Here is an 18,256-nt window from a genome sequence, read left to right on the forward strand (position 1 = left end):
AAATTATTTTTGCATTGTATATTTTATACGATTTTGTATAGGTTTTTTGTTTCTCTATATAGTAGATATATAATTATTATCAGTTTTCTTTAGACGATACTTTTGTTTCCATTTTGATTAAAGATCGAAATCAAAAAATAATATGAAGAGAATATTGAATAGTTAGGGGAGGGAAGGAGGCTTACACAATTATGTATTTACATATGAAAAACTCTTAGGATTAAGTATTCAAAAATTGTTTCATTTTAAGTGATGTTTGTGCCGCTTAAGTGTTAACTATACGATTCCGTTCTTATACACAATGGGAGCTTTTGGAAAAAACAATGTTCTACGTTCTAGAAAAGTTACAAGCTAGAGGTTTTTTGTAGATTAAAGATATAGTATGTATATATATAAATCTCTATATAAGAAAAGGCTTTTGAGCACACCACAATGCTTTTGCGTAGGCAATTGTTGGGGGGAGTAGGATTTTAGAGGCAAATACAATTGTTTAGCTAGACTAAAAACTAAATGAAACGACAATCCATTCCTTGCTCTTTCAGTGCTTGGCATCCTTGAGGGCCTGCTCCTCGCGATCGGCATCGATGAGGGACTGCTTGCGCTTGCCATTCGATGAGGACTCCATTTGCTTGGCATCGATCAGCGAATGCTTACGCTTGTACTTCTCCAGCGCCGAGTCGGCCTCCTCGTCGTCGTCGTGGTTGTGCTGGAGGCACGGGAAATCGAACATGCGCTCGCCCTTGCCAAAGACCTCGCCCTCCTCGATGGTGGTGGGTAGACTCCTGCAAAAAAGGAACGATATTTAAATACATTCCTGATAAATACTCCACTAAATCCACTCACCTATTCAGTGTCTCTGGCAGCAAAAGGCACACGAAGGATCCCGCAAAGAACAGCACTCCCAGAATGATCGATGGCGCCGCCTTGAAGAAGGTTCCCAGCCAGAGGATGTAGGGCGCCAGGAAGGATGCCGCAAACCCTGCCACATGCACGGCGGCCACACCCTGTCCCCTCACACACGTGGGAATGAGCTCCGTGGCGTACTGGGAGCCCGATTCGTAGGAGATGGCCACACCAAACCTTGCGGCAATCGTGAGGCAGGCAAGGAGTATGGCATTGTGGTTGTGCTGCTGGTACGCGATGGCTATGCCAGCGGCGGCTGTGAAGAGGCCACCCACCAGCAGGGAGCCCGAAGCCATGCCCTTGCGTCCAATGCGGTCCTGCAGCAGGACGAGGAGTATACTGGAAGGCAGCACGGCCAACGCACTGAGCGAGAACATGATGAACGGCGAAATTCCCATGCCCTCGACATTTCGAGAGACGGCATCATAGCAGAGAGTGATAACCATGCTGTAAAGAAGCATTATCATTCCTTGATATATCAAATGGTATATATCTTATAGCCTACCTCTTGAAGAACAGAATAAGCGTATTCTTGCGCATTCGCGGCGTTCGGAACATGTCCAATAGCGTTGCAGTCTTCTTCTCATCGCCGCCCTGCATCTCGCGAGTCATCTGGCAGTGGCGTCGGAACTCATCGAACTCCGCCTGCGTCACGCGACATCCATTGAACTTTGCCACGCGCTTTAGCCGCACGATGGCCCCATCGATGTCGTTGCGCGTCACCAGCCACTGGGCGCTCTCCTGCACCACGAAATAGTACAGCACCACCAGGAGGATGGGCAGCGAGGTGCAGGCGAGGTAGATCTGCCAATGGCCCGCGAGTACCGCCAGCCAAGGGGTGAACACGAGACCCATACAGTAGAACAGACCCACGGCCATATTGAGACCCAATGTCCTCATGCTGGGGCGTATATATTCGAGCACTGCACAGGGGAAGATTCACGTTAGACTCATGTTTGATTCATTCATTCATTTAGCTATGATTCGTACCTATAATGTACATGAGATAGAAGTTCGTGTCTGCTGCCAATCCAGATATAAATCTGCAGAGTGTAAAGGTGCCTACACTCTTCGTGAAGATCGTGGAAAAGTCACCGGCAAAGCCACAGAAATTTGAGAGAATCAACGCTGGGACGCGTCCTATTTTGTCGGAGAGGAGGCCATAGAAGAGCGTGCCCACGACGGATCCAATGAAGAACAGCGACTGGCCAATGCGTGCCTTGTAGGCGGAATCACAAACCCAATTTAACTAAAGCAAAACAAAGGGAAAGGATCATTAAAATGGTATGTGCTCTATAAAAAAATATCTATAGGTATTATCTAGAATGGGTTAATCTTCTTCAATTGTGATCTTCATGGGATAATCCCTAGAAAATGGATTTAATGCCAAGATAATCTTTATTTAATATTGATTTTCTTTTGAAAGATGATTTTTATTTGAGTATGAGGAAGTTTATCTCTATCTATTCAATTGGTCTCCAGGGATCCCCAACTTAGTGGATCTTACACTAATTTAGTCTTAGTAAAGCTGATCATCACTTCAATTGATCTCTAGAGGTTATCTATTGTGAAAATTGTATCTATTGAAAGATGATTTCCATGGAAATTGATCTTTAGTAGATCTTTACTTAATTGGCCCTCTTACCTCTGTGTTCATTGATCTATAACCAAAATCATAGTTATAGATCCATCTCTCGCACTTTTCCTGGCTGACAGTGGCATTATGGCCGTTGATATCCTCCAGGCGTGTGCACGAGGGCTCCTCGAACTGGGCATAGATCTCGGCAATCTCCTTGTAGGTCATATTCACCAACTTATCGTGATAGCACCAATGATCTGGCACAAAACTAATGACTGTCTGGGTAAAGTAATGCTGGAAGAATAGATCCAAATATCATTAGAAGTTATCTTCAAAAGAGCAAAGCATTACCTACCATCGATACGATGATATTGATAAAGCCAAAAAGGGCAAGAATCATGAATTGATAGCGATTGAAATCGCCACATTTGGCCAAAATCTGATCGAAATCCATATTGAAATTCAATTAAATGGGTAATCCTTGGGGTTTTATTTGTACTCTTAATGATGTGCAGGGTATCGTGAGCCTGTGACGTAGTTGTTGTGACGTTCCTATTGCTGTTTTGTGTTTGTTTTTGTTTTTGTGGGTGGGGGAAATGCCAGTGGACTTCACATTGGCTTCTATCACAAATCACATTTGTTCCTTTGGCTTTGTCTGAAAGATATGGAAATATATATAAAAGGTCATTGAACGGCCAATGTCTATCATTTAGATATATTTTAGATACAGATGCAAAATATTTTGGTTTTTTTTTGGGATGCATTTAGATAAGATAATCGCTTCAAAATAAACAACATTTATATGCGACGCTTGGCAGACAAAGAAATTAATTAAATGCATACCAAAAATAAATCCAAAAAAAATATTAACTAAATTTTGATTGAAAGGAATCGCGATTAGAAAGCAAAGAAAAGCGAATAGCTGCCAGCTAATTCCAAAATATCTTTCCTCTTTTCGTGGAAAATCAATTAAATTATGAGGTAATTAAACGGAAATCCACATAAATTATACAAAATAAGGTAATTAGGGAAAGGAAATACACTTCATTTCGGATGATTTGTAAAGTTTTTTACATTTTTATAGAAATTTAATGTTTTCTGTCCTAATTTGCATGGAAAATCATTGGAAAAATGGAAAAAACTTGGAAATGAGGGAAACCCATATCACTTTTAGACAAAGTACAGTTTCTTCATTTTAGTTCTTCAAGGAAAATCATGAGAAATCATTGCAATGTCTAGGAACAATGATCTAATAACCCTTTTATCAGACTCAACAACTATTGTTTTTTATTTGTTATCGAGTCCACGTTTTTCGCTCGCTAATTGCTCTGAAAGGGCAATAGAAATGTCATCCACAAATAAATAGATTCATTTAACACTTGGATCGTTCCATTAGCGAGAAAAAAAAATAGGAAAAACGTATTTCCCCCACTCCTTACGTACAAAAAAAAAACATATGGGAAGAACGATTAGGATCGTATCCAATCAATGATTGGGCTATAAGTTAACCAGTGACTACCGTATGCTAATCCCAAAGATAACACCCAAAAGTTAGCCCAAGCGTGTGGCATGTGCGGCGTGTGTGTCCTGTGTGGCATGGCTTGTTGAATGAACTGAAATTAAGGTCAAATTTCATCACTTACAACCGCTCAGCAAACAGTCGGCTGGCTGGCTTATCACTGGGCACAAATATTTATATAGACGTTCGTTTAGATAAAAAAAAAGCACACACAAAAACTACTAAAAATATATAGAGTAGTGGATCGCTGACTAATCGCAGAGACTGTGTTCTGGGGAGCAGACTGTTGTCAAGTAGCACCAAATCGACGTTCAATAGGGGCTCTAGAGCCCCCTGGGAGAGCACGTGTCGATGGAAATGGAATCACACTCTTTCCGTTTTTTTTTCTAGGAATACATTTGTGTTTTTTACGCTTTCGTTTTTTTTTCTGTTTTTGCATGGCACGGTTTTGTTTTTGTTTGTTCTTACAACTAAAATAAATAAATGCAATTTTCGAAAGCTTTATATGCATATATGTATTTTTTCGGTTAAATGCAACTGGTTTGCCGATCTCCCCTCCATTTGGAGCTCCCTTCCATTCGTAGTGCCACGCGCAGCCCCAAGTTCTCTCCCAAGAACTGAAACAACATTTTGTTGCTTTTGTTGAATAAATGAAAAGATTTCCAAGGTTTCTTCTGATTACACAAACCAAATCACGTTTAATGTTGGGGTTTTCAAGGTTTTTCAAGCATAAACTAATTGCTTTACGGCTGCTTAAGTAAAATTCTTAGAATATGATGTAAACTGTACCACATTTTGCAGAAATATTGCTGGGGAAGCTCTATATCTATTCTTTGGGTACAAAAATATGAAAACTATTCAAAGGGTGAGCAAAATATTTGATGGAAACCCTCGAGAAAATCCATGAAAAATTCCCTGCCACACAATGTCTTCCAACTTTGTTTTAGTTGTCCACTTAGTTGCACCTTTAATTATTTAATCCGTTTGCATTAATAACACACTAAAACACAAAGTGGGCCCCAAAGAAAGTCTTGGGTAAACTTTAAAGATAAAAATTACACAACAGATTATCCATAATTTATCACTTGACTCGTTCATTCTATGGCCCAAGGAATGCACTTAATCTTTGGCACAAGTTTCACTTATCAAAAAATTCAATTAAGATAAAACTTTAAAAAATGATACAATATTTAAACATTTCCTTCAAGAATCATCTTCTGTAATTACCTTAATATTCATGGGAATAGGAAAACTCTTCTCTTCATTTGGTTGTTTCCACAAAGTGTTGTTGTTTACGAACGATCCGCCCAAAGCGAAGCAGCCAAAAATTGAATGTTGTTTAATTTGAAAACAAAATTTTTGCAGCGTAGAAACAAGAGAATTTCCCTGTCACTTAATGTTTATCTCTTTCAAAATACAATCCACATATACGTATATGTATATCTTTAGAGATTCTATATTATAAAGTTCAAGGAACGCACGGATCAAAACTGATGAAAAACTTTGATGTTTGTTCTGCTATTTTCGAGTAATTCTTCAGTGATTTGTTTGTCCCGGAAAACGCACACAGGCACTCACAACCGAATGAGTATTGTTTTTTATAGTTTTCCCCGTGTTTTTGTTGTCTGTTTTGTTTTATGTTTTTGCCGAATTATGTATGTGAGGGGCACCCGTTTAGGCCCGTTTTGTCGGCGGCCGACGGTACAATCTAGAGCGTCGTAGTACGTTCGATGCGATGCGATGGTGCGTTGTGTATCCACCGAATGCTCCTCACAGACTGAACTGCCAAATGCCGACTCGATTGTTTATTAAAAAATGCCAAACAGCTGTTCTCGAACACGCTCAGAGAGCGTTCCGCGGAGAGTGGATAAGTAGAGGGTCGGTCTGTGGGGGAGGGGAGGGGGATGGGGAGGGGCTGTGACAAGACACGGGTCATAATTAAATTCAAAAGCTGTGAAAAAGCAAACTCGAGTCTTGATTTTTACGAGCACCACACACACGGGGCACAAGGCGTATACTTGATTGGATTCGATACGATTTCGATTTGATTTACATCCCCATATCCCCCTACATATATCCACCATGTACATCCCAACGAACGAACGAACCCTTGTGATCTCTAAATCTCTTGAGTCTCTGCCATGAAGGAAATTGCCCTGCTAATTGTTTAAACAAATTCAAAGTACGAATCGGATGAGTCGTCTTTTATTTAGTTGCCCTATAAATAAGTTACGTTTTTGCGTTTCTTGCGGTTAATCTTTTGCTTCGATTTTTGGCCTGAAGATTAGGCAATTTCTGCTCACAATAATAGAAGTCACTGGATATATCCTACGATTATATACGAGTATCTTTCTAAAAGCGGATATTCCTTTGGGCTGATTCATGGTCTGAATATTTTGCTAATTGTTTATACTAAACGTGCATTAGCTGGCCATTTTGTAACATTTATTGCTTTATTAATTATTGCTCTCTTATTTTGGGACTTTTTTGAGGTCGCTTTCTTTTTTGCTGGTTTTTTTGTTGTTGTTTAACTGCGGTTTCTTGGGGTAGCCGGCGCCAGCGAAAACAGTTGACAAATTGGCTGTCACAAAACCGCAAAGCTACTGCCTTGAGCAACGGGTAAATAAACAAACCATCTTTATTTAGTTAGAGACTAAGCATAGAACCACTTTGTTGTGGGCTTGGGGTGGGAGAAGACATCTTGGTCTTGAATAAATATTTTTAAACATTGTGTTATCTTAAAGTTTAAATCAAAAACAAATTTGAATGCTGGCAATCGACTTTTGAGTTTTGAAGGAAAGGAGATTAGAGGTGGCGATACATGTGGGGGCTCCTTATGAAGAATTTCCAAGTTGAAACGAAACTTTGGCGAACCTTAAGCGAACCCCAATCGAAGCATAATCTTGAGAGTATTGGGGAGAAAACGGAAAACATTTATGTACTTACCGGAGACATCGAAGATAAGCCGAATATAAAGCAAATTTAAAGCGTAATTTAACCGAAATATAATCGAATTATTTGTACAATTTCAAGCAACAAAAAGCGGACAATTGTCAAAGAATTTATTTACGATCCTCTTTAAGAAAACTAATCTAATATTTAATAGATAATAAAGAAAGTATGCTGTCATTTTAAAACCTTCAAATGATTAAAGAATTATAATGGAAACTCTTAAGGCAATTATTTGTTCAAGCCCCAAGAAAGGAGCTATAATAATATAGCTCTGAAAAGGGAATATTACCTTTTCTGTGTTCCAAAAAGAACTTTCTCTGAATTAGAAATCGAGTAAATGTATAAGACACTTCAACATCTGGTAGATAAAGTACAGAAAGCCATAAATAACGCAGCAATAATCGGAAATCAAAGCTCAGGTGTAATGATCTAATGCAATTATAAGCCAATAAACTTTTGGTGAGGCAACAAAAAGAGGGAAACCTACTACTACTGCGATTAGATAATGGCCCAAAGGCGGCAGACATCGGAGCACTCAAGCAGCAGCGGCAGCCGCAGGCATATGGGACAATTTTTGGGGTCTGCGGTTTAGTGGAAAGGGGAGGGGAGGGGAGGGGAACGTGCTAACGAGGGAGTAGTACTCGAACGAATACGATCATGACTGTGAGTAGTGCGTGGCGTAGTGGATCCAAAAGTCAATGCCATATCGCACTTTCCCCTCACCAAACACGTGCTTCGCTCTTTTCTGCGGCAACTGTACTTTTTGCTACTTAATGGATTTAATGGATCATCGGGGGGAAATATACATACCAATATAAACATTACCCTTGCATTTTTCTTTGTCTACGAGAGACAACAAAAGAACAAAGAAAAGCCCTAGCCGCACAACTCTTTTTTCTAGGGAAATTCTTGAGACAATCGCCATATTACTCATGCGACATGTTATCCGAAGCTTATACTGGAGGGGATTTTCATTGAATTTCATTGTATATATGACTAATCTTTGGCTCAACTTTTGGCTGATCTGATCCTACAATCATCGTATTTACACTCCCTATCTAACTTTTACACCTACTTGAAGAAACAACAACAAGTGCACAAAAACTCCAAAAGGCGTTAACTCTTTGGCTGCCTTAATTTAATAAATCAATACAAATAACGAATAGATTATGCTTATGCAAAGGTGTTAAGCCCATTTTAACTATAGCTGAAGATTTATTTTGGAGCAAAAGCAAACAAAGGAGAAAATCTTTGACTATTGAAGAGATTTATTTAATATTGTCTTGTATTTCAGCACTTTTAATACTTTTTCTCATATTTTCCTTCCAAAAACACTTTCGGAAGTCCCACAGTTAAGGTCCTTGAATCGCGGTTTATCTTTTTATAGCACTCAAAATCTTTCAAATTCACAAAAACTTTAAATTCGACCCACAAATGTCGTGTTGTTGTGGTCTGCTGGTGCTTTATTTTCACACAAACTTGCGAAATATCTCGAAAATGTTTTTTTTATAATAATAGTAATCAAAGATTGAACTTACTAATTATAGTATAATATTTTAGTATCTATTATGAACAATCACATTTTGCGTTGATTTTTGAGGTGGATTTATGGTTGATTCCGCTGTATTTGCAGCTGTTTCTGCTGCTGTGGCGGTTCCTGTCGCGGGGCGAAAGCTGGCGAGAGCAAAAGCAACAACGCTCCCTCCCACACTCTCTCACTCTCGCGCGCGAACAGCTGTTCCTGCACGCTTGATCTTGTTGCTGCGTTTGCTGTCGCTGCCGCTGCTGCTCGCGTGACGACAATTGAAAACGGTTTGACTTCAAGTTCAACGAATGTGTGCGGTTATAAACGCTTTCGCGTGTGCCTCCTCTGCCTGGTCTCTGCCTGAGAGCTGTAAATGTACTTGTAAATGGTAAAGGTTTACACTGCACTCTCTTTAAAGAAGAACCAAAGCGACGGTGGCGCGCGCGCTCTCTTGCCAAGCAGCAGAACAAACGTCTCTCTCTCTCAGTGCAAAACAGCAAACGTCAGTGGTGCTCTCTCTCTGATGCTCTCTCTGATTGGAGTAGTAGATATGTTATCCCTTTCGCTTGCAGCCATAGACCCGCCTCTTTCTCTGTCTTTGTTTCAACTCCCACTCTCTCTTTCTTCCATTACGGACATGCACATGCAAGTCTTTTGCTTGGCAATAGGGTGACGTGACTCTCCAGCAGATAAGAAATACTCGCAACAGATCCAATTTCTCAATTGATTCAAATGTTCGCTGATTAATCTTTTATGACACCATTTCTTTTGTTTGTTTGCTTGCGGGGTTATTATTATTCCATTATAAATAGATATGAATGCATACAGAACTGTTGGCATCAATTAAGGCCCCATGGAAACATAAATAAAAGAGACAAAAACAATTATCAGAGGGGGAATATGATTCAGGGAGGTAGGGGTGACGGACGGAGATGGGATTTAAATGCGATTCAAATGCGGGTCAATCATAAAAAAGAACCAATATTTAAAGATCTCAAAGTACTGCTATAAACAATATTATCTACTATCTACAGATATATCTTTACCATCCAAAAGTCCACGGTCCACAAGGCTTTTAGCTCTCTATAATTCTACAGATACAAAAGATCCAACATTCAACTATTTTCATGCCGAACATAACACTCAAAATTTGCACGAATTACGCTTAGATTAGATATAGCACACGCCTTAACCCTTAACCGGAACAAAATTCTTCCATGGAAAATCGTTGGCAACACTGAGAAATCCCCCCGCAAAAGATCCCTCCCACTGATAAGAGGACACACACCGGGCAAAAACATTGATAAACACTCCCAGCCTTCCCCTTTCTCTACATGGCTCTCGTTCTTGCTCGCTTGGTTCTCTCTCTGTTTCTGGTCAAAGTCATCGTTGAGTCGGGTGCTGTTGGCCCATCCGAACCAGACTGGTTTGTGTCAGTTGTAACCAATTACGAGCCACATTCGAGGCATTCGAGGCATTCGAATTCATGACTCGTACAATCAGCCATACAGCGAACTATATGTACAATATTCGTACATTCTCGTATGCTCGCATCGCCCGACAAATGGCGTCAGCAATGCTCGGTCTCGTTCTTCTTCAGCTTCTTTCGGTCTACAAAAGAACGAAATATCATTTCTCTAGTAACCCCATTACCCTCTGGAGATTGGCCTTACCCACACAACATTGTTCCAATAATCAGCAACAAGTGGCGGGGTAATCACTTTTTGTGTTCTTTGCTCTATCCAGAATGTGTATCTGTATTTATTACTATCTCTATCTTAGGTTTATTAGTCTCGAATTGCTTCCAAAGAAGATAATTCTGTAGGTTTGATAAAAGTTCCTTCAAAGACCATGAAATATACAACAATTCAAAAAAAATCCCAGAAAGCGATAGCCACGTAATCATTGTTGCAATTATTCCTTATAATCTACCCAAAATCCCATGAATTTCTATATATTTCCTATTAGGATTATAAAAATAGCTATTCCCCTAAAGAACAGGAAATATCATTCTATATGTAAAAAATACCAGTCAAAAACCTTTCAAATTCCATCTTGAGATTCTTGGATCATTTCCTGAAAACTTTCCGCCCAAAGTTTCATTGACCCAACGACAAACACACACGAAACCTCCTCGCAAGCCTTGAAATTTATTTCGCTAGATAAAGAAAGAAAGCCGCAGACTCAAACTCAAAAAACAACAAACAAACAATCAATTATTGCATAAACAAATCGATGAATGAACGAATGAAAGTGTCGAGTCAGGAGACAATTGATCCTACGGGCAGGGCACTATGCAAATGATGTCATAAGCGACAGCCGACGCAGACCCGCACCCAACCCTTTAGCATGGGGCGATCGATGCGATGCTGCTGTGACTGTACCGCCAGCATAAACATTGGAAATATTCCACAACAAATTAATCAGAGGGGGGATACGAGTACCCGGTACCCCAGTACCCCCAGAGAACATCCGAAACTGGTATGAATCGGATCGAGATCGACATAAACAAAGGTTTACCTTTTGAATCATGTTCGTGCGCGCACAACAGCTGATTGCCAGACAACAGACAGACAAAAACAGACCCCACACCCAGACCAGACCCCCATTAACATTTTACAGTCGGTGGAGACACTTTCGATCGTTTGGGAGGGGGGCAGCAAACACGTTGGACAACTCTTCTTTGAACACAAATAAAAATAGTGCAAAACATTTGGGACGCAAGAGAGACCCGATTTTTAATGGGCGCCTGACGTCTCCGGCATTAACAATTTATATAATATACATATTTCTTTATCGTTTGCGGAAAAAACAGTGCCACACGCACACACAGACACATAGAAATCTATGAGTTTTTATCATTGAAAATAAATGAGTCAAAAACGTGACAAAACTTTTTTGTATTTTTTTAGAGTTCAATTTGTTTGTTTGTTCTTTAAGCTATGCGCATAATTGGTGGATCCAGAAAAAACAAGTTCACTGCAAACCTCAGGCATCAATCATTATGGATGGAGTACCCCCTGGCCTGACACTCCTCTGAATTAGAGTTTGGCATCGTATCGGTCAAATGTCATTAGTCCATGGGGGGCTGGTGGCTGTCTAGGAAACCAGTTACAAATCTCAGCGATTCCGAAACGAGTTATGAGATCAGTCCAAGGAGATTGCTTCCACGAAAGCAATCGAGATTATCATCTGTACGAGTATATGCATATAAAATAATATACCAGATCCAACTGGTTCCCCAGTCGTAGACGTCCAACATAATAGTTCCCCGCCGATCAGTGCGTTTCCTTTCACCTATAATTTCTTGGGTAGCACTCTAAATCTGATGATGATGGCTCGTAAGTTCAAGTTGTATCTACTTAAAGAACTGATTGATAATTGGGAAGAGCTTCATTCTATCTAATCGAATTAATAGGCTTCGTAGTAAAGCAGAAAACAAAGTATTTCCGTCCTTTCCCCCTTAGATTCGATTTTTCTTTAATGAGTTCCGTCAGCTCCTTGTCCCACAATAAACTTTCCCATTTTCGAGTCTTTAAAGTCTCTTCTTCTCAGGGGAAACTGTGCACACAGCAGCGGAAACCCCATTGACATTTCAAAGTGTTCGCGCTCGTGCTCCTCCTTCGCCTCCCTAGAGCGCCACTTTTGCCACTTTGTGGACCAACATTGCTATTATAATATTGGCCAAGGCCAGAGAAACGTATATATGTGTGTGTGTGTGTGTGTTTGTGTTTGTCTTGGTCATGATCCAGAAAACTAAATCGAAACCAGTTCGTGGGGGCACTGGGAAAGTAGGGGAAAACCAAATAGAAAACGTTTCCTCGATACGCGTGCATTTTCACATAGGATATACGAGTATGTACAGTGACAGGCGCAGACGATTGCATAAATTCGTTAATTGCTATTTATAAGACCTCCCCAATCACTTGGCGACCAAATAAATGTGCAAAATAAATAAAACGAAGCGTAACGGAAAAAGAAACAGAAACAGAGAATCGGAAACTTTCCACTCGCCTGCGAGAAACCATTTGCATGTTGCTGCTGCTGCAGCTGCTGTTGCTGCCTGTCGTCTCCTGCTCGAACTGCACTTCAATTGTCGTCAATTAATTGTTGTTAATTTACACACACACACACAATTTCATAGCACTGCACTTTGGGATATTGTTTAAGCATAGAATGGCTTCGTCTTACTATTCCACCTCTCCTTTCCTCAAATCCCATCAATTTGCCGTTAGTTTGTTGCCTCTTATACAATGCTGCACTACGGTTTACCATTCGTCCCGTACCGTGGCGACACTTGCATTGAACTGCAGCAACAGTTTGACGGTTCCGTTCCGTTTTGAACGTCGCGTCGCGTCGCGTGTGCTATATGCTAGCTATACGAGTATGCTACACTATTTTTTTTTATTTTCTGTTTTGTATGGCCTGCTGCCCGTGTGAGTGCCGTCCGTTGTACGACTGAGTGTTCGCCAATGCTCGCGCCGCCCGTCAGGTATTCAAAATATCGGCCATGACTTTGGCAAAGAAAAACTAAAACAAGTACCCGCAGCAAGGAAAGTGTAAGGACTGACAGATGACCTGTAATGGAAGGAAGTGTCATAGTGCTGAAGTGCTGAAATAGTGTAAAAAGTATTCCAAGCATCAAGAGTGGACCTTAATATGGGTCACTTTACATACATATCTCTCTCAACTGTACGCTATATTCTATACCCTCTCCTCTTTCTTTTACACATTAACGTCTGTCCGACATACCCCTCCTTGCAATGTGCAAGTGCTGGGTACCATCATATTCTAATTTATTTTGTAATGCTCTCTCACGTTCTTTGCCGCTCACTTACTCTCCCTCTCCCTCTCCTTGTGTCTTTTGCTTTTCGCTCAGCTGTCTGCTGCTGCTGTTTTCCTTTCCTGTAATTCAAAGGAGAGACAGAGAGTGCAGCCAAACTGCGTTTTAGATCGCCTGCGGAGTTGGTGGTGGTTGTGCAGATTGAGAGAGGGAGATGGATTAAGAGCGTGAAGTTGGCAAGGTTGATTTAAATGAGGTGAGGCTTTTTCACACATCTCTCCTGTAAAAGTTTCCTAGTTTTTCGAGGCCGCATATCTCACAGGACCGTACTCCCTTGACACAAAGAGAACAAAAGAGGATATAGTAAAATATTAAGTGATGCCTTACCTTGCATAAGTGCATAAATGCACCATGGAATATCAGGGCATCGTTTGAGATCAACCCACCCCAGTTTAGAGTTCGACAAACTACGCAACAAGAATTTCGGCAATGCGTTTTCTCCGCTGCACCAAACAACGCAATAACCCCAGAGAGGGGGGAAAGGTAGGCCAAAAATCTTTCGCTACTAGGATTAACCCTCGTCTCTACCCATCCCAGGCACACGCACAGCGAAAAGGTGAGAGAGAGAGTAGTGCAGCAATAAGTAGTGGAAACTGATTAATGCAGTTCTTTGTTAATAATTTATGTGGATGCGCTATATTTGCTCGAATTAACCAAACGGAACCGGTTCAACTTGCGCTTGATTTTTATGTTTTGTTTTGTTGTTTCCCCCATCCCACCGATGACGTCAGCCGTTGTGTAGTCTTTACACAAAAATCAAAATACAATTTTTGATTTAATTATTTGTGCGGCGCGGCGGTTTGTTTGAGAGCATTCACCGCGTTCATTCGGACAAGAGCGTAACTTTGATAAACACTCTACCTGGCGGCAGAGCAAAAACGTTGCCGTGGACTTTGATTAGAGGTGGGCGCGTGACTCGTAAATCAGAGCATGATAGGAAGCCCGCATTGACATTGAGTTTCTAAGAAATTTCGGGAATGGAAAATATATAGAGAGAAAGAATCTCTGTACTTTGAGGAAATTATTTCTTATCAGACATTTTGCTTCCTGATCAACTCACGCTGCCATCTCTAGCGACGACCTTCACATTGAGCTTCAGAAATGTTTTATTTTCGTGGGATTTTGAATTCTTGGCAGCGTCCAATGAATCTGCTTACTCATTTGTTGACTCTCATCGCAGTTGCTACAACCTCTATATAAATATAATTAGACGCACACGTTTCTATATTTGCACTTTAGATCCTTTTAGACCATTAAACTCAAGTTTTGAAAAGACTACTACATCATATCATTGCTAATAATGACGATAAACGAATGCCCTTGCTTAGATATCGTAACATTTTCCCTTGATTTAATCAATTCAAGGCCTTCTGCAACATCTGTATGTAATTATTATACACGATATTAAACAAATACGACAGTTTCGCTTGTCAATATCATTCTGTATGGATCTGGAAAACTAATTTGGGAAATACACACTATGTATTTCTTGTATTGCCATCTTTCACTCGATTCTACTATAATCATTCATTATTTGCTGAAGCAAACAAATGTCCACTGATAAGAAGTGTTCGTTATTTGTCTTCAAAAGTGTGACACTTATCAGTTTAATTTGTTTAACAATCAACACACAGTATCAATGAGGTATTAGAAGTAGCTTTCAAAGTGATTTGTGGCTAGAAAAGAGCGGGAATATTGATGGTTGAAGGCTTCAGGAAGTAAAGAAATAAGTGAAATGCCTGGGGATTAAAGAGGATTTTGGCTATTGAAAGAGATAATTGATTGGGAAAATGATTTTAAAATGGAGGAATGAAGCAAAGGGAATGAGGGAAGATGAAGATATATAAATTTAATTTAAAATGTGATACAGAAATCCTTATTTTTAATGTTTAACGTTCCCATTTCTCATTTAATTCAATTAATTTCCCTGACCATTGAATAAGCTCTAACTTTTCTGGATAATTCTCTGTGAATTATTCGTGTGACTTAAATCAAAATTAGTTATGCTTATGCTTGGATGGGTTTTTCTGTTTATCGGCTTTCGATTTATGTGTCCGCTAATTTGGATGCGATGCAAAATAACAAATTAATTAAGCCTTCGAATGACGCAGATTGTAGCAGGGCAGGGGGTCTTATATTGTTTTATACCGAAACCCGATCGGCTTTCACCCAGGCAATCAAAAACAGAGGAGTCCGAGTACTACTCGCAGAAACAGAGGCAATAAATCATCGGAGAGCATTGTGCGTGGTGTATAAGAAGTGAAAATTACAATCTAATATATTTTACAATTGTGCTAACGAAACGGACACACAGCGGACACCCATTGGTATCCAAGAGGGAAGAGAGGAGGTCTCGGTCTCCTGTCGTGCGTCCATAGAACTTGACATCGCTGTCTTTGAGGGGTTCTGCAGGGGGAATTCTATTTATAGAATAACTCAAGGACAGTCACAATATACACAGCCAGAGCAGACACTGCTATAATTTATAAGCAGGCAAATCGCGTGCGGCATGGTGATATATACGGAAAAGTTCCGGGTAGGAAATTGCATACAAAGAAGAACCAGACCCCGACCCCCCGCCCCACAAATTATGACAAAATATTCCATGCGTCAGTCGTTGCTATGGATTCCTGCTTTTATGCTTTGCCATGCTGAAAAGGAAATTCCATCCATCCATTCATTCATTTATCCTCCACTTGTTGGTTCCTGTTTTGTGTTTGTTTGGCTTCTGTTTTTTCCCATCAAAGCAATTAGTGTTCGGTTTCTGCTGGATTCTGCTTGGGTCTTTGATTTTTTATACATAAAATGTGGAAGGAATGGGCATATATAAAATGTGAGAGCTTACTGAACAGATGATGCTTACAAAAGTGTACGAAATATAAATTAAATTAGCAAATTTGTTGCACAGTTTTTTGCACCCCATTTTATTTCACCGGAAATGTTCCGTTCGAGCAGCATGGCGTATACGTAATTTTGATGAAATTATTGCTAAATATTCAGATACAAGCGGTTTCTGGCCTGATAAGTGACATTTGAAAGGTTAAATATGATGTATTAATTGATGATTAATCCATTAGAATAAAATATCCCAAGGCTAAAGAGAATTTTGGGAGCAGAAACCCATTACACCTGTCGTATGGGTGATTTTTCCAACAGAGTTCACTAAAAGAAAGAGGTTATACCCACTGGATTTGCTTGAATAAGGTTGTCAAAATGTATTTCATTTCATATTCATGCTGCCAAAAGCATTAACATCAGCAGAAGCAGCAGCAAGCAGCAGCAGGCAGCAGCAGCACATCATTATTCAATGTCAGAACAGTAGATCCAGGCGCTGAATAAACAGAACAACACGAATACCAGGCATGCCAACCAACCTCCCACGACTAGGACATGTTTTTGCATTATTTAGCACTCTTTTAAGGAGGTAGTCCATGTGTGTACAGAGTCCAGAGTGTGTAATCCGAGCAGGAAGAGGGTCAGAGGTTGATAGACCCGAAGGGTAATTAAAGACCACGACCCCCACGACAGCTGGCGGGCAACCAAATCCCAAGTAAATAATTGAAACGACTTTGCTTAAGCGTTTCCACGCGGGGCACGGTACTGGCACTTCTCTTGTGTAATTATTGAAATAATATTAAATTTTCTCGGAACACAGAGTGGCAGATGGTTCCAGTGGAGGTTTTTCTTCTATTAAATCAATAAAATAGTCAACATCATTAACATAATGGATAGGACGCCCCCAAAAGTTGTTCCTTTATTCTTCTTCTTTTGTATCGTTTTTCAGCCTTGCGGAAGGTCAAGGAACCCTTTGCTGCTGATGGCAGTCAACGCTTTTGACGGGTATCGTTGGCCCTTAGTTGTATTTCCATGGCTGTCACAATACAACAAAGAACTATGCACTCCTCCTTTCATTCCGAGGACACAAAGGACACTGCAACTGTCGCAAATCCCACATCCTCAGATGGATAGGGAGAGGCAGAGGTAGAGGGATCAAACGACACGTTTTCTTTGCTTGAAAATACTTAGCTTTGCCGGCTACAAAAATCGATAGCTGTGAGGAAACCACAAAAAAGAACCTCATGACTTGAAGCGCTCTAAAACGTTTTCCGTGTCATTTAATTAGGATTATAATAAAAGTAAATTAGTAGCAGAAGCTTTTGCAGTCATAGCTCACCCAAAAGATTCAGCGTTGACCCATGGACACCCGCTGGAATGCTGCCGGGTCACTAGTCAGTCCCTAGGGAAAGGCACCAGGAAGGCACTGCACACTGGCCACAGCAGAACAACCGGAAAAACGAGGAAAACTGCAGCGGCAACGGCAACGGCAACGGGAACGGGAACGAGAACAGCAAACGGCAAACGGCCATCGAACCCCGCATGGCGTTGGGTCCTGCTTGCGTTGTTGACTCGGAAAATCCGTAAAGTAAACTGAAAGCCAATCTCTACCAAACCGGAATCGAATAAACGGGACAGCAGACAAATGCCGCGTATCACTCTCGGGCGAGCGAGCGCTTGTCCGTGCGGCGGGGCTTTTCTCTGCGGCGGCGGCGGCACTCTGCACTGTGGAAAACGAGGCAAACGAATGAGAATTTATTGTTTGTATGGCCCGCCATCACCATCGACAACGCCATGTGCTTGCTGGCTGGCGGGCAAAAACAGCTGAAAGGCGTCGTGCCGCCCCGACGACGTGCACACGCTTTTCTCTAGTGACGTCATTAATGCGACTCATGCGCAGCCGACGAGAGAGAGAGCGCACACTTTTGGGGGAACTTTTTCATGCTTTGGGGGCACACAAGTGCATGCTTGTTGCGCCACTTGCCATTGCCCCATGACGCTCTTTTGCCAAAAGAAAAAAAAAAACAGAAATAAGAGGGATGGCGGGAGAACCAGGGCTGGTCGATGGCGTCACAGAGCGCTACTATGAGAATAGTAGGG

General features: G+C 40.9%; 1 protein-coding gene across 4 annotated transcripts; it reads right to left on the reverse strand.

Moving 5' to 3' along the window:
• Positions 1–49: 49 nt before the first annotated feature.
• On the reverse strand, positions 50–17,619 carry LOC6897987 (organic cation transporter protein). 4 transcript variants are annotated; one of them, XM_033376845.1, is made up of 7 exons: positions 8,492–8,799; positions 2,838–3,137; positions 2,549–2,776; positions 1,894–2,152; positions 1,409–1,826; positions 844–1,350; positions 50–782 (listed from the first exon to the last, which is right to left on the reverse strand). In XM_033376845.1, exons 2-7 carry the CDS (start codon positions 2,934–2,936, stop codon positions 539–541), a joined length of 1,755 nt encoding a protein of 584 aa, XP_033232736.1. In that variant the 5' UTR covers positions 2,937–3,137; positions 8,492–8,799; the 3' UTR covers positions 50–538. The 4 variants fall into 4 exon arrangements, with proteins under 4 accessions (XP_033232736.1, XP_015038398.1, XP_033232737.1 ...); XM_015182912.2 differs by lacking the exon at positions 8,492–8,799 and adding an exon at positions 17,496–17,619 and having other exon boundaries at positions 539–782; XM_033376846.1 differs by having other exon boundaries at positions 539–782; positions 8,534–8,799.
• Between the last annotated feature and the right edge of the window lie 637 nt (positions 17,620–18,256).

The sequence above is a fragment of the Drosophila pseudoobscura genome, chromosome 2 (genome assembly GCF_009870125.1).
Source record: "Drosophila pseudoobscura strain MV-25-SWS-2005 chromosome 2, UCI_Dpse_MV25, whole genome shotgun sequence".
NCBI classification, from domain to species: Eukaryota; Metazoa; Arthropoda; class Insecta; order Diptera; family Drosophilidae; genus Drosophila; species Drosophila pseudoobscura.